The following is a 25,214-nucleotide window of genomic DNA, read 5'->3' as shown; positions in this document are numbered from 1 at the left end:
ATAATCATGACTTTGATTCATTGCTTCTAGTTGGGATTTATGCCACACAGGTTCACCATACTCAACCTCAGGAGAGTCTACAATAAAGTCGACAGTCGTGCTCTGTCTTCCCCAGTTTTAAATAAAGCCTACTAGTAATTGAAATGAACATTGATATTTCAACCTCAGCATAATGGGTTTAGTATCTAAAAAAATTTATTCCTGGGTCAGACTGCTTTATAAGACTGCAACAGTGAAAGTTACAGTAAACAGCACACACTCTAGGAGCTTTTCAATTCTTAGGGCTATAAGAGGGGCGTTTCCCCTCCCCCAGTGCTATTTGTGATTAAGGTCTAGTTCAATCTATCCAGCACAAACGTTCAGATGAGAGATTGGAGATGGGCAAAAGATTGGGAAGAACGTCTCACTTTATGCGGATGATCCATGCATGCCACAGTCACTAGCTATAAGGGGGGAATGCATAGGGAATTGGGAGTCTGTGGTGGGGCTGAGATTGGAAATGAATGCGGCTACCATGCTCCTCTCAATATGGTCTACTAGAATGAGATGCCAGAAGTCATTAGTCAATCAGGCCTTCATAATAGCAAAGATGTGCATAGCTAGAAAATCCAGTAGTCCAGTCATGCCAATACTTGATAATTAGCAAGAGGCATGTACTGCTGTGTGGTTGATAAACAGGTGGTCTGTCAAAGCCATGGTTGCCCTGGTACGTTTCAGAAGGTTAAGGTTGGTATTGGGTAGGCAAATCAGCTAGAAATGATATCACATTCATGAGTCCACCAGTGATGACTACTGGTGTAACTGCAAATTGGTGGTCATGATTTTCTTATTAATGTCAAATATTGTATTGGCCAGTTTGCCGTTGTATAACTCCATTAGTTGATCTGTGATTTGTTACTCAAAATCAATAAAATGCATTATTATAAAAAAGAATATGTATCTATATCTATCCAACTCCAACTCCTCTGCCTTTTTCAAAACCACTTCACGTCGATGAAAGCAGGCACGGACCACAAGATAAGAGTATTTATTCGCTGTCAGCCATAACGCGCGTTTCGGCTGTCCTTGCAGTCTTAATCACAGAGCGTAATGCAAGTTTGCCATTGTTTTTAATACCACCCATAGTGTCACATGATCCCCAATGAACATAAAAGACATACTTTTTTATTTATTTATAAAGCGCTACACTCATCCCGAGGGATATCAAGGCGCTAGTAGCAAGTAACCTGGTATGGCTGCAAGAGTGGTCTTAGAACTTGGGGAACAGATGTGTTTTTAGGTTTTTTTTGGAACAGTACGTAGATGGATTTGAGCCATAGGTCCAGAGGCAGCTCATTCCACTTCCTAGCTGCCAGATAAGAAAAGTATCGCTCTCCGATCCTCACTTTCTTAATGCGCTTTGTTCTGGCCAAAGCTAGATGAAGTGACCGCAGGCTCCTTGTGGGGACATAGAACTCGATTTTGTCCTGGAGTATTTTAGGGCCAGTTTGGTACAGAGCCTTGTGTGCATGACTGAGTAGCTTAAATGCTGTTCTTTGGCGCATGGGTAACCAGTGCAAGTTCTTCATGCAAGTTGAGGCCGAACTTAGCTTGCCCTTGTTGCAGACAAGTTTGGCGGTGGCGTTCTGAAGCACCTGTAGTCGCGTGAACAAGAGCTCGTCATGCCTTTATGTGCCGAGTGCTAATATATAAACCAGGGCTATTTTAAACCACATTTAAAGCAATAATGTTTATAATTTGCACCAGCCGGTACTACATTAAAACATGCTAAAAATCGATGTTTAAAACAGAGGCAAAGGAAAAAATGCACATAAACCCAAAATAATCCCAGATAATCTGCCTTTACATGTTGTACTCACAGCTTAAATGCTCATTGTCAATCACTGTAAACCAGTTAATTGCTCCTGTATTGCATTCACTTTTGATACTCATAGCATAAATGCCATTTATCGATTGCTATCATTCCTATTTCTAATCATTTCATCATGTTTTTTATCTTCATGTGTATAAATAATGCAGTACGATAATCCTTGCACAATCACAGAACAACTATCAACATTCAAATAGGATTTACTAGTGGCAACACATAATATTGTAGTATATTGCAGTCACGAGGTGTAGAAATAATCGAGAACATAACTATAATGTATGCCTCACAGATCATTGAATAATTGTGGCAAGTCACATATATTTAATAATAGCATTAAATACCGCTAATTCATATGTCTGACCACAGCTAACTATATTCCTTTCTTGATCTTATAGCTACCTCCACCTTAAACAGTATCAACTCTTTATGGTATTGTTGTTGCGATAAAGCATCTAAACATATCAGGGTCATTGTTTTGATTGATAAACAATAGGCAGACATATTCTCTTGAATTTAACTTGGACCATTTGCCCCCGTTTATCTTTGTAAGGCCCTATAGGTTGTGCAAACTTGGCAATATAAAGTGCAATGTGATTAACTTATTGAAGTGCAATTAGTGTTAAAACCAAATACCCATATTTAGTCTTAACATCACTTCTATAAAACACTTCTAATTAAATGGTATGTTTTTTTTTTGTAAAAAAGTTTTATTTAAAACCAATACAAGAGATCATTGGATGGTATATGTATTTAAAATACAAATCATGAGACTGAAGCTGATTAATTATCAAATCTACCCTTGACTAAAAAAGAAAATCATAGCTAAGTGTCGGGATAGAAAATAATTGTGTGGGAAATATAACCTTATTGATTATATAAATAACAGTGCAAGTCTTCAGTTGTGTTGAGGCCATTAGGGGACTTACTGTCAAACTCCATTATCATGTGTGTTTCCAGTTTCCTCAATTTTAGTTCTCTATTGCCTCCACGAGGAAGTACAGGAATCGCTGCTACCACATAATATCTTAAACAGCTACAGTCGTTGTTGTGTATTGCCTTAAAATTACGTGCTACTGGATAGTTGTTATCATTGTTAACAATAGCACGCAAATTCTGTAAGATTTGTGCATGTACCAGGAGTTTTGTGCTCCCTATGTAATTTAACTTGCAGGTACATGCGAGGACGTTTACAGCGAAATCTGTACGGCCGGTAAAATGGCCTCTTATTTCTCTTGGCTGTGTACTGAATGGGACAGTATAATGAGTGGTATTGCTGGCAAATTTACATGCCCTACACGTAGAACGTAAAAAAAAAACACTTGGGTTTTAACCAAGTTGTAGTCCTAGTTAATTCTGGGCTGTTTTTGACCAATTCCGTCCTCATAGATTATCTCTACTAAAAGTCAATGTGGGAGCTGCAGGTAAAATAGGTGCTAGCACCCCATCCGTCAGTAAAATAGGCCAGTTGTTCTTAATTATTGCTTGAACCGGTCTTTGTTGCTGGCTGTAGATAGTAATCAGCCTTCGGGCAATGAAATCATCCGTACTTATCTCAATTGTTTCTTGTGTTATAGCTCCTTTGTCTAAAAGGGAATCTCTGGACCGAAGTGCAGCTTTTTGAGTAGCTTCTTTAAGTAATTTACCACTGTATCCTCTTAACTTGAATCTTTCTAAGGCGGCAATTGCACATTTTTCATACTCCGCTTCTGTGCTACAAATTCTTTTTAACCTCAGGAGCTCACTATAAGGAATACTTGTGATCAAATGTTGTGGATGGGAGCTTGTAGCATGCAGGGTGCAATTGCCTGCTGTTGGCTTCCTATGTAGTGTTGTATGTATTTCGTTGGCTGCTATATATATTGTGATGTCTAGAAAATCAACACTGACCGTATCTATATGCAATGTAAATTTTAGATTGCTGTCATTGGTGTTGATTTCTGAAATGAATAATTCTGCACTTTTGATGTCCCCATCCCATATTATAAAGACCTCATCAATATAGTGATACCAATTTACTACATGAGCATCCTCCACCTGTTTGTATTGCCCCCTGAGAGCCTGCTCCTCCCACCAGACCACGTGTAAACACGCATAGCTGGTGGAGAAGCAGGCTCCCATGGCAACTCCTCTGGACTGCTTGTACAATTGTCTGTTAAACATAGAAAAGTAGAGCGGATGTCCTGCTACTGCAGGAAACGCATCTGCTAGGCAACAAAACACTTAGTTTGCAGCGCTACGGTTACCAACTAGTCTACCATGCTGGGTTTGCTAGGGGGTCCCGGAGGGTGGCCGTTCTGGTGCACTGCAGATTGTCCTATGTTCACTCGTCACAGTGGATGGACCCGCAAGGCCGCTATGTCTTAAGGGGATGATTGGTGAGGAGCCCCTGGTGTTGGGAAGTGTGTATGCCCCACCCCCATTAAAGTGATCGCTGGTGGAAAAGTTAATTGCGGTATGGGCGGAGATACCAGAGGCCCTGGCGGTGGTTGGGGGGGTGACTGGAATGATGTCATGAATGGCAGGATGGATCGATGTAGACCCGGAGGGGGACAGGTAGCAGACACGCACACTAAACTTAGTGAAATGGTTAGGGGGATGGGCTGGGTGGACACGTGGCGATACCTACACACACATAGTCGGGAATATACTCATCTATCAGCGGTTCATAAGTCATTTTCCAGGCTGGACTATATATTCGTTCCCCGCGCAGTGGTAGGTAGAGTGAACTCAGCGTCTATATTGCCGCGAGGGCTTTCAGACCACTCTCCAGTTGCGGTAGATCTGTTGCTAGATAAAGGGCGGCAGCCATTCCGATGGCGCCTATCCACGTGGCATCTGAAGCAAGAGGACTATAGGAAACACATGGGGGAGGCCATAGCTCACTACTGGGAAGAAAATGTTGGATCGGTTGCAGATGTCGTGACACTCTGGGAGGCCTTGAAGCCTACACTTCGTGGGGTGGATATCGCCTGGTGCACGGCTGCCCGTAAGAAGCGTAGAGAGGACTTAGTAAAGGCTGCAGAGCATATTGAGACCCTAGAGGAACGATGCAGTGGAAGCGGGGATGGTAGAGAGGTGGGACAGCTTCTATTGGCACAGCAGTCCTATACGTCCTTGCTACTAGATGAGGCTAGGCAGGTGTGGCTGGCGACTCGGAGCAGAATATACCAATGGGGTGATAAATCGGGCACAAAGCTCCATAGGCTCTGCCAAAACACGTTTCAGGCGCAGACACTGCCAGGGATCAAGGATGCGGCCGGGGCCTCGATTACAGGTCCAAAGGAGCTAGCGGAAAGCTTCGCTCTATACTATGCTGCCCAGTATGCCCAACCGGAGTGCCTTCCTGAGGCAATGGTGGATAAGTTTATTGCAGACCTCCCGCCACGCGCGGTCTCTGAGGAGGTGCGTGAGCGCCTCGAACTTCCTTTGTCGGCTGAGGAACTGGGTACGGCCCTCGGGGAGCTTAATACAGGAAAGGCCCCCGGACCTAATGGGTTCCCAAGTAAATTTTTTAAGAAATACCACATCCAATTAGGTCTGCACTATAGGGCGGCGTTGGAAGCGGCTAGGGAGCAGGGCCGCTTACCGGCGGACTGGAGACATGCGGAGGTAGTGGTGTTCCACAAGCCTGGCAGGCCCCGGACAGACATGAGTCTTATCGTCCTATTTCTGTCCTAAACGTTGAAGCTAAGATACTGGCCAAGGCGCTGCCTCCTTCCCTATATAGCAGAGCTGGTCCATCCGGATCAAGCTGGGTTTATGCCCCAAAGAGCGACGAGACATAATATCAGACGCACACATATCGCGGTGGAGGCGATCAGGGGCACCGGGGAGCGGGCGGCGCTCCTTTTGGCAGATATAGACAGGGCTTTTGACTCCTTGAGTTGGGTCTACCTGTTAGCACTTCTGCCATGTCTTAATTTTGGGCCCCGCTTTGTCATACCTAAAACTCTTATACACGGACCTGACAGCTTCGGTGAGGGTGGCTGGGGCCGCATCTGCTAGCTTTTCCATCAGGCGAGATACTCGGCAGGGGTGCCCCCTTTCCCCGACCTTGTTTGCCCTTGCCATGGAGCCGCTGGCGGCGTGGGTGCGCATGGACGCACAATTGCATGGCTTTGAATGGGAGGCCGGACCGTCGGATAGAATTGCGCTGTACGCAGACGATGTCCCTTTTTCCTTACTTGATAGGTCGGGACCGCGGGTGTTCGAGATAATGCAAATATTTGGTGAAACATAGGGGCTTTACTTGAACCAAATCTACTCTATGGGTGCAGGGTGACCGCAAAGGTCTGGGATCATGGGCGTCATCGTTGCCGGTGGCGGTGGGGGGCCTGAAGTATTTGGGAGTGTTTCTAACAGACTCCTCCAGGGTCTCCTGGGAGTGCAATATAGTGCCGGTCTGGGACCGGGTTCGGACAGAGATAAAAACGTGGTCCGTATGCCCTTCACTATCTATGGCCGTTCGGCAATTTTTTAAATGGTTGCCCTCCCACGTCTGCTATACCAATTGCAAAACCACCCTTACCCGATTACACCTCATTGGTTTCGGCAAGTTAACTCGGTGCTGGGAACATTCCTATGGGCGGGGGGTGCAGTGCGTGTGGCACTGCGCACCTGCTTTCTATCAACATACTGTGGAGGGTTGGCGACGTCAGATATCCTATCGTACTATCAGGCGTCCCATCTCCTGATCCTGAACGAATGGTGGTATGGGGACAGGGGGGACCCGGCGTATGCTCTTGAGAGATACCTGATGGTGTCCGATACTCTACACACAATTCTCTACTCGGCGAGTTTGAAGAAGAAATTGCCACAGGCCACCCAGGTAGTCTTCCAGATTTGGAGGCAGGCGCTGCATCGCATGGGTTGGTGGGGTAAGCTAACGGAGGAGACCCCCCTATGGCATAATGGTCGCCTGCCAGCTCTGGCGTCCTTGCAGGGCTTCCGGGGCTGGGATTGCATAGGAATTTCAACGCTGGGAAATGTCATGGCCGGCACGGCCCTTAAATCGTTTCAGGATCTTAGCGAGGAATATGGCATGGCCCGGACTCAATTTTTTCAATATTTGCAGTTTCGCCACCCATTGCGCCTAGTTTGGAGGGACTTGACTCCCTGCCCGAATTTAGCCCACTGGAAGCTAAGGTTTTTATGGGGGATCTGGAAGACAAGAAAATATCCCGCATATACCAGACCATAGTTACACACTGTTCCTCCTCGCTACATAAGTTGCAGGAGTCCTGGGAAAGGGATATTGGAGCGCTGGAAGAGAAAGACTGGCGGGAATCCCTTGAAGCCCCTAGAGGCGCGGCTATTGCAATGCGTCTTCGACTCATTCAATTCAAATACCTCCACAGGGCTTACTACACCAGGGAGAGGTTGTGGCGGGCGGGTCTGATTGGGTCCCCTAACTATCTGAGAAGCGGCCAAGAGGTGGGCACCTTGTTTCACACGGTATGAGCTGCAGTGTGCTGGTCCGGTTCCGGAAAGGGGTGTGGGACTGCTTGTCTGAAGTGTTGGGAACTTCCTCGTACTCCACAATTAGGCCTCCTACATGTATTAGAAGGGGTGGGCGGTAATATATACAAGAGGCATTTGTTGTTGCTGGGCCTCACCGTGGCCAAGAGAGATGTGGCTCAGGCCTGGAAGGATCCACGGGCTCCTCCAGTGGTGGTGTGGAAGAAGGGACTGATTTTTGTATGGGGCTGGAGCGCCCGATCTTTGAGGCCAGGGGTTGCCCAAGGAAACACTATTAAATATGGAAACGATGGGCGGACTACAGGGGCCTATGGCTAGAGCCACCAGTGGAACAAGACGGTGTCACGGGACTGGTGTGATGGGGCCAAACTTTGGGAATTGTGTGCACTGTTCAATGCAAGAGACCCTTTTTTCAAGAATGAGACGTTATTGTGCAGTGGGCTAGGGTGGGATCCGGGCGGGGGGAGTTGGGTTGTGGGGGGGCGGGGTGGGTGGGGAGCGGGGAAACTTTTGTTTTTCAAAAAAGGTATACTTTGCTATGCACTTGAAGTTGTCTACCTGTTCGCAGTCTTCTCCGTAGTGCTGCGCCTAGTGTGCGATCTCTCAATAAAATTTGTTTAAAAAAGTTATTAAAAAGGCCCCACTTAATCAGTTCTAATAACATAATGTTATGATTATAACAGTTTAACGGCCTGGTATCTAAAGCTCCAGTCCTCTTTGGTGCTCTGTGCTCGTATAGAGCGATTCAATGTCTCAGACAATCAGTAGATATTCTTCCTTCCAGGTTATTTGTTTTAATTTTTTCAAAAAAAATCTCCTGTATCTTTAATAAATGTAGGAAGCTTGAGTACATGAGATTGGAGAAAGTAATTTATATAGCGACTAATGTTTTCACACATTCCTCCTAATGCTGAAATGTTTATGTATTTATTTTTGTATAGCGCATATGTCACCGTTCGGTCTCAGAGCGCTTGCTGAAACTAAAGATAGAAAGAACAGGTGGCAACTAACGGAATTAATAGAGCCAGATTTTAAGATTCTTACGGAAAGTGTTGTGATTAGGGTCAGTTCTAATAGATAGTGGCAGAGAATTCCAAGTGGAGGGGCCTATTTTGGAGAAACTTCTGTCCCCGTTTCTGACAGTCCTGACCTTTGGGACTTTAAAAAAAATGTTTATTTGATGAACGTAGAGTCCTTATAGGCAGTAGCCCTGGAGCTTTCTCTGAAGGTACTTTGGTCCCTGTCCATTGATGGACTTATGCACCAGATCTTAAATTTGATGCGTTTTCTTATTGGGAGCCAGTGGAGAGTCTTGAGGCACGGAGCTGAAGGGGTGCGGGGAGGGCGGTCAAGAATTAACCTTGCGGCAGAGTTTTGCAAGGTCTGGAGTTTGGTTAGAAGACCTTCGTTCACTTCAGCCAAAAGTGCGTTTCCATAATCAAGGCGACTGATTAAGAGGCCCTTAATAAGGGGTTTCCGAGAAGTGAGTGGGATCCACTTGAAGATTTTTCTAAGGCTTCTCATTAGCCCAATGCTGGTGTGAACCACTTTGTTCACGTGTTGAGACAGGGTAAGTTTGTCATCAATAATGACGCCCAGATTTCTGGCTGAGTTTTTTGGAGCTGGGCAGGGGCCTAGAGATGATGGCCACCATTCTTCCGTCCAGATTTTATTGGCCTTGCCGAATAGCACAATTTCTGTTTTTGCGGCATTTAGCATTAGGTAGTTGCTCGTCATCCATTCTTGAATGGAGATCATGCACTGTTGGAATCTTGCTTTGGCATCTAGGTGGTTTGGTCCTAGGGTTATCAGGATCTGGGTATCGTCGGCGTAAGATACCGTCTCAAAGCCATGTGCTTTGATTACTTTAGCTAGAGGCGATAGATATATATTAAATAAAGTAGGGCTTAGGATCTAACCCTGCGGGACACCTTTGTCATTGTCCACGTAAGATGACGAGAACGGGCCTATTTTGACCTTAGACCGCCTACCTGTCAGATAGCTCTGAATCCATCTGAGTGCGGAATAATAGCTCTTCCGGGCACAGGTACTGTCTACTTGTGTATCTTAGGAATTAGGTACATTATGGGCATCACAGGGAATTCTTTATACAAAAAAATATATTCCTGATTAGAAATTAATCCCTGCCGTTTGTAACTCATTAGCATTTTATTCAGTGTGTCTTTAGTCTTAGTATACTCTGTTGATGAAGATTTTGTATAACAAGTAGTGTCACTTAACTGGCGTAGTGCTTACTTCATGTAATCCTTACGAGGCCAAATCACCAGGTTTCCACCTTTATCTGATTTATTGATGATGATTTCTTGGTTATTTTTAAGTTTCGCGATTAAGTTCTCGAACTTCTTTTCTCAATCTTATTTTGCTCTTTTTTTTGCGTATTGTTCACCCTACGATACAGAACTTTGAGATCTTCAATTGTTCTTTCGTGGAAGACATCAATCGCGGCCTTTGGCATCATAGGGCAAAATGTTGTTTTGTTCTTCAAGGGACTCACACCTGCACTAGGTTCTATGAGACTAAGTGTGTTGACTTCTTCCTGTGTTAAAACTGCTGCCATGTTGTCTAGAATGGTGGTATCGTTCATCCTTAGTTCGTGCATAGTGGCTAGCATCCCCGGCATCGGATATATATATATATCGATTAACGAGATGGCTTAATGACCATGCTTGAATTGGCCCCCCTTCAAATACTCTCAGTTTTACATATATGTCCAATTCAGGTATAGCACGCTTTGGCAGACACCTTGGAGCGTTGCCTGTTTTATCCTTACTGTATTCTATTCTCCCCAGTTCTGCATCCAACCATGCACTTGTAATAGTTTGAGTGAATTATAGATTTTGTGTGTTCTTTCCTACGCCACAACTTCAAGTGAGCCAGGTGTGATGTATTCAGCTCCCAACTGGAAATTGGCCCAACATGTTAAGCTGATTTTTACATGCTTCATCTAAACAACCTTATTTACAACAAGGGGTGGTGATGGACAGAGTCTCTGAATTAAGCAGAGTACTCTCACCCAGTCAAAAGATCAGGGCTAGATCCAACACAGTTTTTTAGCTCATTGCACCATCCCAGTTTCAGAACCTGGCTGTGTGCAAATTAGTCTGTCCCTGGCCCAGTGCATCATGGGAACAGGGCAGACCAGACTACAAAAGCCAATTCTTACACTGGGAAGGAAACAAGCTTCCGGGGACCGGTTTCTGGCATTACAGCCGTCTTCGGCCCGGCTTGCTTGAATCCTGATGGTGCAATGACTAATTTGCATATAGCCAGGTTCTGAGCTGGGATGGGGCAGTGAGATAAATAACGGTGATGGATCAAGCCCTGATCTTTGGACTGGGTAAGAGTGGTCTGCTTAATTCAGACACTCTGTTCATCACCACCCCCTTTTCTGAATCGTTTTTGGCCACTATAGGTGTGGCAGGGTATACTCAGACATGAGTCCCTTTCTCACTGCTCCATCAGGATTCAAGCAAGCCGGGCCGAAGAGGCTGAAATGCCAGAAACCGGTCCCCGGTAGCTTGTCTCCTTTCTGGTGAAGAATTGGCTTGGTAGTTTGGTCTGCCCTGTTCCCATGATGCACTGGGCCAGGGACAGACTAATTTGCATATAGCCAGGTTCTGAGCTGGGATGGGGCAGTGAGATAAATAACGGTGATGGATCAAGCCCTGATCTTTGGACTGGGTAAGAGTGGTCTGCTTAATTCAGACACTCTGTTCATCACCACCCCCTTTTCTGAATCATCTAAACAACCAGCAGATATTACTTGGTATGTTGTCAGTGTTTTTCCAGTGCGTTAATCACCCATAAGTGTATTCGCGCACTCAGTAGGCCAACCCTGAGGTCTTACTCGAAAAAGCCAGGTCTTCAGCTCCTTATGATATTCAAGAAGCGAGAAGAGGGCTCTCATGTGTTGTGGGAAGTTGTTCCAGGCTTGAGGGGCTAGGTACGAAAAGGCCTGCCCACTGCTCTGCTTTTGTGTATGTGTGGGGTGTGAGCTAGTGAGAGAACGGCAAAGCAGAGGTGTTGGGAAAGTTGGTGGAAGTGAATGCAGCTGTTTAGATAGGCAGACCCAATGTGCTGGCAAGCTTAGTAGGTGTGGGCGAGGAGTTTGAAGTGTGTGCGCTTGTGTATTTGTAGCCAGTGGTGTTCTCGAAGGTGTGATGTGATGTGGGTTCGGAGTGAGAGGTTTGTGGACTAGTCTGGCTGCTGCATTTTTGACAGTCTGTAGTCTTCGTGTGAGCAGGTAGTAAACCCTGCTTACCGGTCGTTTCCATAGTCTTGTCTGCTGCTGGTGAGGGCTTGGGTGATCGTTTCCCTGGTGTTATCCGGGAGCAACTTCTGAAGCAGGACCACTGTGTTGACTTGGGTTTTCATGTCCAGTTTGTTGTCTATGATGAGTCCCAGGTTTCTCGCTTGAAAGAAGGGTGTGGTGCCAAAGTCTTAGGTGGAGTCCCATGGCGAGTCGCTCTTCCGGAAGACTAGCACCCTGGTCTTGTCCGAGTTCAATTTGAAGCAATTGGATTTCATACAAGTGGCCACGTCACTTAGGTCTACTTTGTCATAAATTAGTTTTAAAGGAAACAATACAATTTACCAAGCTGGTGCACTAATTTTGAAGCTTTTCGAGTTTTAAATTACTTTTTCTGTATAATTCAAAATTCTTTTCGAAAAAGTTTTCTTTTTCATGTAGGATTGTAACAGTCTAAGAAAATAATTATTCATCGAAATTTACAATTAAATCAGCAGTTTGTAGAAAACTTAGTGATTAAAAGATGGAATATTTCAAAATTTGTATATTTGCAATTGTAATTTATTGTGATATTTTCCAACAGGTTATGCGAATTGTAGACAATATCAGGCCAGACCGCCAGACAGTCATGTTTTCTGCAACATTTCCCAGAGCTATGGAGGCTTTAGCTCGCCGAATATTAAATAAACCTATTGAGGTGCTTGTTGGAGGAAGAAGTGTGGTTTGCTCTGATGTTGTTCAAGAAGTGGTAAGTTAAACAGCATACACATAAAATCCTGTTTGTATTGTAATTGCAGAACTATGCCATGTCCAGATTATTAGGTCCAGGATATCTATGCTTCCAGTACCCAGCAGTGGAGACATTTGATGGGGCTTCTTGGAAAATAAGCCTGCATATCTGGAATAATAAATCCTTTTTTTAAATTTTGTGTCCTCATACACCATGATGGGCATTCTTGACGGGAAATAACACATCCCCTCTGCATTGGCCAACCTATTCCGACCCTGGTGTTTAAAGACCCATGCAGAGAGAAAGATGTAAATCCCTCAAGTCACTACTCTTTTCTTAGTCCTCTCCATTTCTCACCACCGCGAAGACCCTGTTACTTTGGAGGCAAAGAACCAACAGTGCCCGGGCAAAATCATTGGAACACCGTTACCTGTTACGCCAAGCCACGAGGGCCACCCCGATCTTATCATAACTTGTGCTGTCACATGCCATATCAGATTCACTTGTAAGAATTGTATGTTTCAGGCACTTCGTAAAGGTCGGGGCATCTTTCTAGGCCCTACATATCTCGCGCCTTGCCAGGATAATGACATAAAAGATGAATTTAGAAGGCAGTTCATTAAGGTGGTAATCTGTCTTAAGTCCGAGAAAAATAATCCCCGGAGTGACCTCCACTTGTTGACGGAGCACATCCTCCAAAAAGTCCTGTATCTTAATCCAATAATTTATTATCCCCGGGTGTTAGAACCTGAGATGCCAGGTCACCTAGGGTAGCCTGGCCTAGGGGTAAGACAAGCAATTCTAGAGGCACAGTGTGAAGGTTGCAGACCACCCAGCAGTAAATCCACACAATATCACTTAAAAAGGACACTACACCAATTTGTTAGGAAAATATGAGCTGTTTTATAAAAATAATATCTTTGCTCTTTTTGCTTTCAGAATTCACAATTAAATTACACTTCAGTTTGTTTGGAATATAGCAAGAATACTTTTAAGTTCTAAATCATATTAACAACCAGCATTTATAGTATAGACAGGTCACTTAACCAAAACTGGCAGGTAACTCTTACACTTTTATAGCTCAGCTAGGCATTTACTGTACTCTGCTTACTTTACATCATCTCTCATTACAGCATTACTTTAAAGTTTGGCAAGATCAGCACTTAAATTAGATCAGGGTAACACTTTCCTTTACATAAATAGCATTACAGTTCTTCTTCTTATCTTGTTAAAGAGAATTTGGTTAAGAACCACTTAAGTCAGCTTACAGTAGAACCCGGTCAGGGATTCCTCATAGACGCTGTACTCCCAGAGACAGAGTCTCAATCTATATCACTGGTTAATCCTGTGGAAGTCACTCCCCCACGTAACTACCTCCTTACTTGTTACTGTTGTTGATGGGATAGTCCTGCGCCAGAGGTAAAGGAATAACAAATGCGAGGGCTGGGGAACCAAGGCTGAAGAGGCTCTCTCGCCTCAGAAGACTCCTCAGCTCGGGCCGACTCCTCTGCGCTGCACTTGCGCAGGAAGCAACAAAGGCAGACACCACAATGCTCCCAGACCTCTACCGGGCCTTGTATCTCTCCCTCCCTGCCCGGGCCGGCTCCTCAGCGCGGCGCTCAAGCAGGAGGAAACGAGCCGATCACTCGGCCAGCTAAAGAAGCCTCCGGCGCCTCTCCTCAGCGCTGGTCTTCGAAGTCACTCCTCCGGCGGGCATGCGCGGTAGCGCTCTTGCCGATGCCGCCTCCCACTGCTCCCGCTCCAAGGAAGAACGCTACACTCTTGGGCCTGCTCACCTCTTTGCCCCTCCTTCCGGGGATATCTGCATCAGACGGGGCATGCGCGATGGCGCCTTCACTTTCCTCTCAGCTGGGTCGCTACAGGCAGCGCGATAGGCGCCCCCGGGGTCCCGCTCACGAAGGGAAGCCTCGCCAGGCTTCTCAGGCTCAGTGGATCCCGTGAGGGCGCTGGCACAGAGCGCAATCGGTGTACCAGAGGTCCCGCTCCCAGTTCAAGGAAGGGTACAAGTTCCTCACCTTCCACCCAACAGGCGGGGAGGCTTGCCACACGACCAGTCAATGGTAAGGAAATCTTACAGTTGTTCAGTGAAGGTATTTCCTTTCTTCACTATAACGAAGAGGGGGGGGGGGTAAAAACGGGGGGCTCCTTCAGGATAAAGCCACAGTGCACTTTCTCAGCACTAATCCCCTATCCCTCCTTACTGGACAGACTAGGGGCACAGGGGAACTCTTAATTCAGCTCCCAGGGCAGGGCTCTTCTCAGCTTCCAAGACTACTAGAATTAACCCCTTCACCTATCTGCCCAGGATCAGCAGGATGGGCTAACTTGGCTAGGACAACAGGAAATGGGGGGGGGGGGGAAACCTAGACAGAGGGCTACTCTTGTAGAGGAAACCACCCTTCAGGATCCTACCCCTGCCAGACCTCAACCTTCACTCTAGCTGCTCCTCACTGACAGACAAAATGGCTGTCCAGCATTCCGCCTTATATAGGCTGCCCCCTCAGTGGTCCAGAATGGACCAGAAGGTTCTAGAACGCCCTATGCTAGGCTATGGCCAAGTTCTGAGTGTGACAGTTAGGGCAGTTGGAAGCCACCATTTTGTGTGGTTCCAACTTTTCCTGTCTGAACAGGCCTCTGGGCCTGAGGTGAAAAACTATGAGAGGAAAAAGAACACCTATCCCCTTGGCCAACACCTATAAAAACTAGTAGACACAAAAATTATTAAGGGTATATGGGGCGAAAAGGGGACAAAATAAATAATAATTGGGAGGGACTACGCAAAAAAACCCAGACAGGTCTAACACCGGGCAATCCACGAACATATGGAAATCATCCGAGGCCGGGTGCTTACACCTAGGGCAATGGTATTCTAGGCCTGTGATCTTAGCTAGTTTTCTTGGTGTTATGTATACCCTATGTGTAGTGTATAGATGGTTTCTTTTGAGGGCAGCAGGTTTAACAACTGCCTGCTGCATAGTAAAGGAATACCCCCAAATGCCCTTAATGTTGTTGGAATTTAGACTGGTGGCATTACCCCATAGTTTTTGAAGTTCAGATTCTGTCACTCCCCCGACCTCTAGTATGGCCCAATACCAGAAGGAGACCTCCCGCTTCCAACTACCCCTCCTTAAGACTGAGTCGAATTTTGGGTTTGATTCTCCGAAGTCCCAGGACTTCGTTGTCCACCATCCTGACAGCTAATACTTAAACCTGGTGAGTGTCCCACCAGTCATACTAGAAAGGGACTCCCAGCTTAGAAGCTGCGAATCTTTCTGCAGGTCCCCCCAACAAATTAGACCTGCCATTTTCAGGGGCCAGGACAATTGATCTTTAAGACAGTCCGGCGTACCCGGAGACAGTCCCAGATCGGGGCCTGGAATGCATAGTAGGGGATTTTTAGACTGTTCCTAATATATAGCCAGTTCTTCAAGGCAGCACCCAGGATCTTAAGCCTAAATTTTTTGTAGAACTTCGGGTCACCAAATTTAAAAAGAAAAAACTCTTGCACCTGAGGAATATCATGCAATAAGGCCTATAACAATAAACCCAGTGAGGATGCATCCGTCTTATTGGCCAGTATTCTGAAGTTCTTGAAATGAAATGAGTGACAGTAAATAAGTAAATCTGGTAGAGTTTGCCCTCCCGTGTTTAAACTTCTCCCTAGCTTTTTGCAGGAGATTCTTGAAGACTTAGTATTCCAAATAAAGGAGCCAATTTTTCCTTGTAGTTTCGCGATATCTGGTGTCATAAAGGATAACGGATTTGAATTAAATAAAAAAGTTTCTCAGAGGATCTCTAAGTACACTGATGATCAGGAGAAATAAATCTAGGAGGAGGATAGAGGGAGAACGCCTCTCTAAGATTAAGCAAAAAGAACAGGAGCTCCATAGGGCATCGGCAGACCAGCAGAATACTGTACTACGCTTACAAAGTGAGCTGGATGGTCTACAGGCAGAATTTCAAGCAAGCCTAGATAAGGTCTTAAAAGATAGGTGGGACGCCAGTAAGCTTCAAAACTTTTCCTACGGTGAAAGATGTGGCCGCTTTCTGGCCTGGAAAACCAGGTCAGATAGGGTTCGAAATCAGATTAAAAGCCTATCCCAGCGTAGTACAGGAGCTATCACACATGACGATGATCAAATTAGGGAGGAGGCGAGAATATGTATGCAAGATCTGTATAAAGAAGACACCTGTTTTATACCTCAGAGAGCGGAAGATTTGCTGAACCAGCTAGGGCTGCCTCAGATATCTGAGGTGGATAGAGCTTTTCTCTGTTCAAGCATAAAAGAGAGTGAAGTTAAACCCCAGATTAAGAAAATGACCAGGGGTAAGGCAGCCGGCCCAAATGGGCTTCCAATAGAGTTATACTTGATAGTTCTTGATAAGGTTGTTTCTGTCTTAACGATTCTGTTTAGTAGAATTTACATATCAGGTGAGACTGTTCCAAAATCATGGTCTGAAGCCACAGTTACCCTGATCCTGAAGCCCAACAAAGATCCGTTAAAAATTGAGTCTTATAGACCAATTTCCTTGCTAAACTCAGACTACAAACTTTTTGCAGGGGTTTTGGCAGCGAGAATGGCAAGAGTTATCAAAACAATTGTACATCAGGATCAGATGGGGCTTTATTCCCGATAGGCAGTTAAACGAATTAACCTTTCAAGCTATCGCAGCAATAGATGTGGCAATGGATAAGATGCTTCCATTGACCCTAGTAGCCATTGATGCCGCTAAGGCTTTTGACCAAGTGAACTGGTCATACTTGTGGAAAGCTCTATCTGGGTTTGTATTTCCTATTAATTTTGTGTCAGCAGTCAGGTCTCTTTATTCTAGCCCTCGGGCAAAAATTCTAGTTAACGGACTTTTAACAGACTGGGTTATAATCTCCCGTGGCACCAGGCAAGGGTGCCCCTTGTCACCTCTATTGTTCAATTTATATATTGAACCTTCTGTTTGTCAGCTTAGGTCCGATCCCGTGATTAAACCCTTTAAAATTTCAGATCTGGAGCTAAAATTTGTTCTATATGCCGATGATCTACTTATGTTTACCTCTAATCCAGCTGAAGCCATCCCGAGATTAGTAGATCAGGCTGAATCATTTGGGGAAATCTCGGGGTACAAAATAAATAAAGACAAAACTGAGATCATGGAATGGAACCAAGATGTGGGGACATTAGGGGCTAAGCCACGAATGAGGTATTTGGGGATATATTTGGCTCCAAAAATTGTAGACATACCTAAAATAATTTGGACTAGAGTTTCCAAGGATGTCTGTGGTTTGCTTCAGTGGTGGTCAAGCCTTCCTTTAAACATCTTTGGGAGGGTTAACTTAATAAAAAAGGAATAATAAATCCTTGTAAAACAATAGGCAGGAGTTAGGCTGGAAATCTATTAATTTCACCGTTCAGTGTGGGTTTAAGTTGTACAGTTGGATCTTAGATGTCAAGAGAATTGAGAAAACTGCAAATAAAGATAATGTTGCAGACCCACATCTGTTATCTTCTGTTTTGATAGATAGTTGATCACCTTTGCTTTTTTTTATTAGTTAGTACCTGACTGAATTGGCTGATGCCTTGTGAGACACGTCTCTAACATATAGTGTTCGTATCAGGTGCAGCTATAAATACACATGCGTAGCATACTCCTGCCTGCTAGTCTTTGACTCAGACGTGGCTTGTTGTTTTTGTTAGAAGATTCTTGAGTCACAAGATGTGGTATGACTCCTCTTGGGGTATATTCTGCATCGGCATGAAGTAGATTGAGAAATTCGTTTTTTCCTATTTGAAAAATAAATAAAAAAGTTGTATTAACATTATATCAATCTATACATGGGATTGACAGGTCCATGACCTGCAAGTATAATAAGCCATGTGGTTTGTTGCCTTATCCATATAACAAGACAACGTTTTCCAGACTTTAGTATGGCTTGAAACCTAACTTATAAGCAAGCTGTATTGAAAGTAAAAGTAAAATCTCAATCAATTATTTCCTTTGAAATAATGTTATTTGAGATGCACATCCTTATTCATTAACCATACACCTGTTCAATCTACTCAGTCCATTAGTACAGTTCTATTCAGATTGTAAATATTATATCCAACTTATAAAGAAACATCACAAATATTTCATCCCTACAACATGCAACTCTTTTCTCTCCATCAGTGGGTTCAAAGCATTTCACCATTACAGCATAAATAAGTCTGTTTAGTAATATCTGTATGTGTTTCGTGTCATCTGTATCAGTAATAAATGTGGTATAAACCTACTTGTATCTTCCTTGGTTTCCCTCACCAATGATTATTTTCCTGTTCACTTCATATATGCTTCCAATATTTAGTCATATATAGGAAGCTGGTCGTTTAGTTTATAAATCAGTCCTTCATACGATGCCATTTTCATTTATGCCTCTACCCACTTATCCATTGTTGGGGGTGTTTTTGTTTTCCAGTGTCTTAGAATGCAGATTTTGGCACCACCAATGCAGAGTCCAGCCATATTTTCTTATGTGCAGTTAATCATTCAATGCCTCGTTTTATCATGTAATGGGGCTAGTTCCAAGGCGGGTGTTGCAATCCATTTGCTGGTATTTGTTAGATGGTGGTAGACCTTGTAGGAAACTAAGGTTTTGTTGCAATTGTCACTCTCCACACATTTTGCTCCCTTTTTAGTTACTAGATGTTGTTTGTCTTTACCCTGACAATGCACTGAGGCCTGCTAACCATACCTCAGTGCCATTGCTCCTTACTTTAAACAGTGATATGTGTGTGTGTGTGTGTGTGTGTGTGTATGTGTGTATCTGTATTTGAGCTTGTAGGTTTCCTGGCGCTGTATAACGCTGGGGAACCCGTCCTGGCTTTCCCTGTGGGATGGTCCCTGCTGGGAGTACCCAAGGTGGAGCCAGGCATCCCCGGCGTTGATGGGGCCGTTGTGGAGATTAGGCAAGCTAATGCCCAGAGTTGCCGAATGGGACCCCTGATTAGAGTAGGCACCGAAGCGAGAATTATCAAGTCCGCTGACCCAGGTCCACGACCCTGCTGCGTCTGGAATTGAACCCTGGTCCCGGGCCGACTTCTGCTCCCGGGTCTGCCACCTCTAACCAATGAGCCACACTACTCCACTAATTTTCACAATTGGCTTAGGACTTTATTCCCCCTGTAAGTCCCTTATATATGGCACCCCCGGTACCTAGGTAATGGGTGCTAAAGAGGGTCCTTAGGGGCTGCAGCTTATCTTATGCAGTCCTAAGGGACCCACACACAAATTCCACACAGACTGCCATTGTTAACTGCAGGGCATGGTGAAAACCATTTTGAAAGCATGACATGGCACTGTGCCATACTTAAAGATACTGCATGGACTGCATGGATAGTTGAAGGACTGGACAGTGTAGCCTTGTATGTATAGGCTGTATTATCTGTCTTTAATTCTCTCTTAAGTGTCTATGCAGTACTGCAAAGAAGACCGCTTAAGAGATTATTTTTGATTGCTCCGGGGTCCCCGCACATGAGCGGGACTATTCACTAGATTATGACTATAACAGAGATACCCCTACTACAGAACTGGAGTAACAGGTAAGAAACTACTCCATATATATATATGTTCGAGGCATGTGGGCTGCTAAATTCATATCTTTTGCATTAGATCGCCGCCTAGTGTTGGGTCCGGATGATCGCACATTGTTGTCCTGGAAGAGTCTTCGAAGTATCCTGAGATTGGTGGCTCCTCCCCTGGACTACAGTGCGCATGGGCATCGGCTCCATCCCCAGATTGTTTTTTTCCGCCATTGGGTTCGGATGCGGTCTCGACGTCTCTCTGTCGGAACCGAGAAAACTAGCTTTTTTACGGCCAAAAGGCCTTATTTTCCTTACGTCGGTATTGTTTGCGTACGGTCTCGAGTTCTTCCGTCTCTTTGAGTCGGAATCTACGGAGTCGTATCACTCTTCGGACATCGAGGCCTTCTCATCGCAACACGACCGCAACTTTTCAGCATGGAGCGGAGCCCGTTTAAATACTGTCCCGTCTGTGGGTCCAAATACCCACATATCGACGTGCACCCGGTGTGTAACAAGTGCCTCTCGCCGGACCACAACGAGGACAACTGCATGGCCTGCTCCAGATTCAGGTCAAAGAAGACGCTCAAGCTTCGGCGCGCGGTGCGCCTTGAGGCCAGACAAGCGGCCCCAGATCCAGAGAACATCTTCGGCGACCAAGAAGAAGAGGGCCTGAGCCATCATCTTCAAATCTCACCGCCCGCGACGGAGATCGAGGCGGATCCGGAAGACGACGACGGAGTCGTGGGTCAAGGCCTTGAATACGTCGACGAGGTAGGGGACGTCGAAGAAGTTTATGGGGCCGCGGAAGATAGCTCAGGGGATGAGCTATGCCCCGAAGGTTACACGGATCAGGCTCGGGTCACGGGATCGCCACTCGGCCTTACCCAAGACCCCGTACCGCAAGCCACGGCCCCGCCTTCAGGCCCGGCCACGGACATACTTGCTGCGCAGCCCGTATCGAAACCAAAACTGAAACCAACGGTATCGACTACACCTAAAATGGCCGAACCGAAAACGAAACCGAAACTAACGGATTCGAGCGTACCTAAGATGGCGGCCGTTCCACCAAAAACACCAAAACCTGCTGCCTCATCGACTCCGTCGGCCTCCGGTCCACAGAAGTCGAAGAAAACTGTTGATTAGACAGTGTCGAAGTCGTCGGCAGAGGAGGCGTCCTCTAAGAAGGGCGTCCGGCACGGGTCGACCGGTGCGACGCCGTCAAAGTCCGCCAAGGCCAGCGACAAGACTCCGGTACCGACTGGGACGTCGTTAGTCGGTACCGCGTGGTGGAGACGGAGCCTGCAAAATCACACGGATCGAAGGCCGGAAGCTCAACACATCGGTCCAAGGACTCTGTGTCTACGGCTGCAGCATCGACGTCTAAGACTCCAAAGGGCCCACAAGACGTCGGATCCGAAGGCAAGGTGAAGGCCTCCTCGTCGGCGCCAAGTGCCGCTGTGGGTGACGCGTCCCTCATCGTCTCTTCACTACAGAGAATTCGGGAGAAGGCCTCTGCGCCGTCGGCTCCGACGCCGTCGCACCAGAAGCCGATGGACATGCCGGCAAAGCCTGCTGGTAAACTTCTCTTCCTTCTGCCGCCAAAGGAGGCACCGAAGGCCTTTACGCCAAAAACAGCGCCAAAGACATCGGAATCATCAACATCTGCAGCAGTTTCAGGTCGACTACTCGACTCAGGAGAAGATTCTGAGCGTTTTATCGACGCAGACACGGGCAAATTGACCCTTTACAAAAGAAAAATCACTTCACAACCAGTGGACTCCTATGTTATCACACTGAAGAAGAAAAGGCTTGCACAGGACGCTTCAGCCCTGATGGAACCTATCCAGCCTCCTCCTAGAAGGAGCCCAACACCTTCCCCTGAACACTCTGAGGGAGAGGAATATGGAGAAGATGAACAATACACTTTCCCCATCAATGAACCCGATGCACAGCAAGATTCCTATGACGACATAGGTGACCAAGGCACCCAGAATGTGGGGCAGGACCCACAGCCTTTCAGTGCACGTGCATCCCCAACAGAAGACTCTGCAGGTTTTCATGCACTCATTGAAAGGGCAGCTGCTAATCATGATGTGGACATGCATGCTGACCCAGTAGAGGAAGACTTTCTATTTGACACTTTTTCAGTCTCTGAAAGGACAGTAAAGACACTGCCTATGCTCAAAGGTGTCCTTAAGCATGCTGCGGACATCTTTAAAGAGCCTACCAGGGCGAGGGTGGTCAATCCACGCATCGAGAAGAAATACAGACCAGCACCTGCGGACCCTGCATACATTCGGGGACAGTTGCCACTTGACTCCCTTGTGGTCGCAAATGCCCGCCAAAGGGCAAACTCCCAAACGACGGGTGAAGCTCCTCCCCCGGACAAGGAGTCAAAAGTGCTGGAGGCAGGGGGCAAAAGGGTAGCTGCGCAGGCTGCCAATTTCTGGCGTATTGCGAATACACAGGCACTATTAGCACGTTATGATAGGGCGCATTACGACACCCTAGAGCAAGTTTTACAACACCTGCCTCCGCAGTTTCAAGAGGGTACCAAACTGCTTATAGAGGAGGGCAAACTAATCTCCAACGCAGCCATAAAGTGTGCACTTGATGCAGCAGACACAGCAGCTAGGGCTATTAACACTAGCGTCATGCTGAGACGACAAGCGTGGCTCCGCATATCGGGGTTTAAACCAGACATTCAAACAACCATACTCAATCAGCCCGTCAATCCTGATAGACTGTTTGGTCCTGATGTTGACACCACCCTCGAAAAGATTAAGAAAGACAACGAAACAGCTAAGTCTATGGGGGCCCTACAATCACAACAGTTCCGGGGCAACACTTTTCGTCGCTCAGGTGCACGTGGAGTCACCAGAGGACAGATGGGTCAACAGTCACAGTTCTCTAGAGGTGGAGCACAGTCCTCGTACCCCAAGCAGAACAAAGGGGGTTATCGAGGAAACAGCACCAGAGGACGTGGCAGAGGAAACAACAATTCCCGTTCCTCTGCCCCAAACAAACAGTGACTCTCTGTCACTGCCCCCCGACCATTTAACACCTGTCGGGGGGAGACACCAGCAGTTCCTGCCAGTCTGGACAAACATCACCACAGACAGGTGGGTACGACAACTTGTCCAGTACGGTTATTGTCTAGAGTTAAAGTCCACTCCACCCAACATTCCACCAAGGCAACGGCCTATGTCCGCAGAGCACTTGCACTTATTGCAGCAAGAAGTAGTGGTGATGCTGCAAAAAGGCGCAATCGAGATCGTGCCAGTGGAGGAGGAAGGCACAGGGGTATATTCCCTGTACTTCCTTATTCCAAAGAAGGACGGATCTCTCAGACCCATTCTAGATCTGCGTCCCCTCAACCTGTATATACTGTCAGAACATTTCCATATGCTTACACTGCAACAGATTCTTCCCTTGTTAAACCAAGGGGACTTCTTGGCAACCTTAGACCTCAAGGATGCTTATTTCCACATCCCACTCCACCCGTCCCACAGAAAATACCTCAGGTTCACTATCCACGGCAAGCATTATCAGTTCAAGGTCCTGCCCTTCGGAGTGACCACAGCCCCAAGAGTGTTTACCAAGTGTCTGGCGACAGTAGCGGCGCACCTCAGGAGGCAGAACATCCATGTCTACCCCTAACTAGACGACTGGCTCGTTCAAGCCAAGTCGGAACAACAGTGCGCCGCGGACATGTCGACTACCATTCACCTCCTTCACAACCTGGGCTTCTCGTTGAACTACCCAAAGTCGCATCTTCAGCCGGCACATGTCCGGCAGTTTCTAGGTGCAACGATCAATACCCTGACGGCCATGGCTCAGCCAAACCAAGTCAGGATAGACAGCATGCAGTCTCTAATCCAAAAGTTCAGACCACAACACTCGCTTCCAGCGAGAGTGTTCATGCAGTTGATCGGCATGATGGCCTCCTGCATCTTCATAGTCCCTCACGCACGTTTACATATGCGTCCGCTCCAGGAGTGCTTAGCAAATCAGTGGACACAGGCTCAGGGACAATTGACAGACCTAGTGTTGGTTACCAGTCGGGCGTACGACTCTCTGCATTGGTGGAATCCACACAACCTTTGCAAGGGCCGACTGTTCCAAGAGCCAGTGCCACAGATTATCCTGACAACTGACGCATCTCTCCAGGGATGGGGAGCTCATCTGCTCACTTACACAGTGCAGGGACTATGGACGACGCAGCAACAGAAGATGCACATCAACTATCTGGAACTGATGGCAATCTTCATGGCGCTCAAGTCCTTCAATGTACATCTGTGCAACAAGGTAGTGTTAGTCCGGACGGACAACATGACCGCGATGTACTACATTCAAAAGCAAGGGGGCACCCACTCGCCACAGCTGTCTCATCTGGCTCAGGGCATGTGGAAGTGGGCCATTCAGAGGAACATTTTCCTCATGGCAGAACACCTCCCGGGCAAGGACAATCAGATGGCGGATCTGCTCAGCAGATACAGCCATCAAATGCACAAGTGGGAGTTACACCCATCAGTACTCCACCCGTACTTCCAGCAGTGGGGTCATCCGGAGATAGACCTGTTTGCCACAAACGAAAACGCAAAATGCCAACACTTTGCCGCCAGGTTCCCTCACCCACAGTCGCAGGGGAATGCGATATGGATGAACTGGTCAGGCAGATTTGCGTACGCTTTTCCACCAGCCCCTCTGATACCGCTAGTGGCAAGAAAACTAAGGCAGCACTCGATGACACTCATCCTAGTTGCTCCAACGTGGGCACGCCAAGCATGGTACACCACGTTTCTAGAACTCTCGGTGGTACCGCATCAAAGGCTGCGCCTCACGCCCAGGCTTTTGACGCAGAACCATGGAGACATTCAGCATCCGGATCCGCAACAGCTCAACCTGGCGTTCTGGCTCCTGAAGTCCTAGAGTTTGGCTACCTTCACCTACCTCCAGAATGCATGGACATCATCAAGGAGGCAAGAAAGCCGACTACCAGAGGATGCTATGCTGCAAAATGGAAGCGTTTTGTCATTTACTGTACGGCCAATAACATCAACCCGCTAGATGCATCTATCCCTAACATCATTTGCTATCTGTTACATCTTTACAAGTGCAATCTAGCGTACACTTCCATTCGGATACATCTATCCGCCATAGCAGCTTATCTTCAGAACAGGCAGCATCTCTCTGTCTTCAGAGTGCCTGCCATTAAGGCATTCCTTGAAGGTCTGAAACTAGTCATTCCCCCAAGAACACCGCCAGCTCCGGTGTGGAACCTCAATGTGG

General features: G+C 46.5%; 1 protein-coding gene across 2 annotated transcripts in view; it reads left to right on the top strand.

Moving 5' to 3' along the window:
* DDX46 (DEAD-box helicase 46) overlaps positions 1-25,214 on the top strand; it is a 1,223,843-nt gene that overhangs the window by 813,735 nt on the left and 384,894 nt on the right. For both annotated transcript variants that reach the window (XM_078653270.1, XM_078653271.1), the window contains exon 14: positions 12,202-12,366. In XM_078653270.1, coding sequence (XP_078509396.1) covers positions 12,202-12,366 — 165 coding nt within the window. The remainder of the gene's footprint in view (positions 1-12,201; positions 12,367-25,214) is intronic.

This window comes from Lissotriton helveticus, chromosome 7 (assembly GCF_964261635.1).
Source record: "Lissotriton helveticus chromosome 7, aLisHel1.1, whole genome shotgun sequence".
Classification (NCBI taxonomy): Eukaryota; Metazoa; Chordata; class Amphibia; order Caudata; family Salamandridae; genus Lissotriton; species Lissotriton helveticus.
Note: the sequence above shows the minus strand (reverse complement) of the source record. Positions and strands in the feature narration are given on the sequence as shown.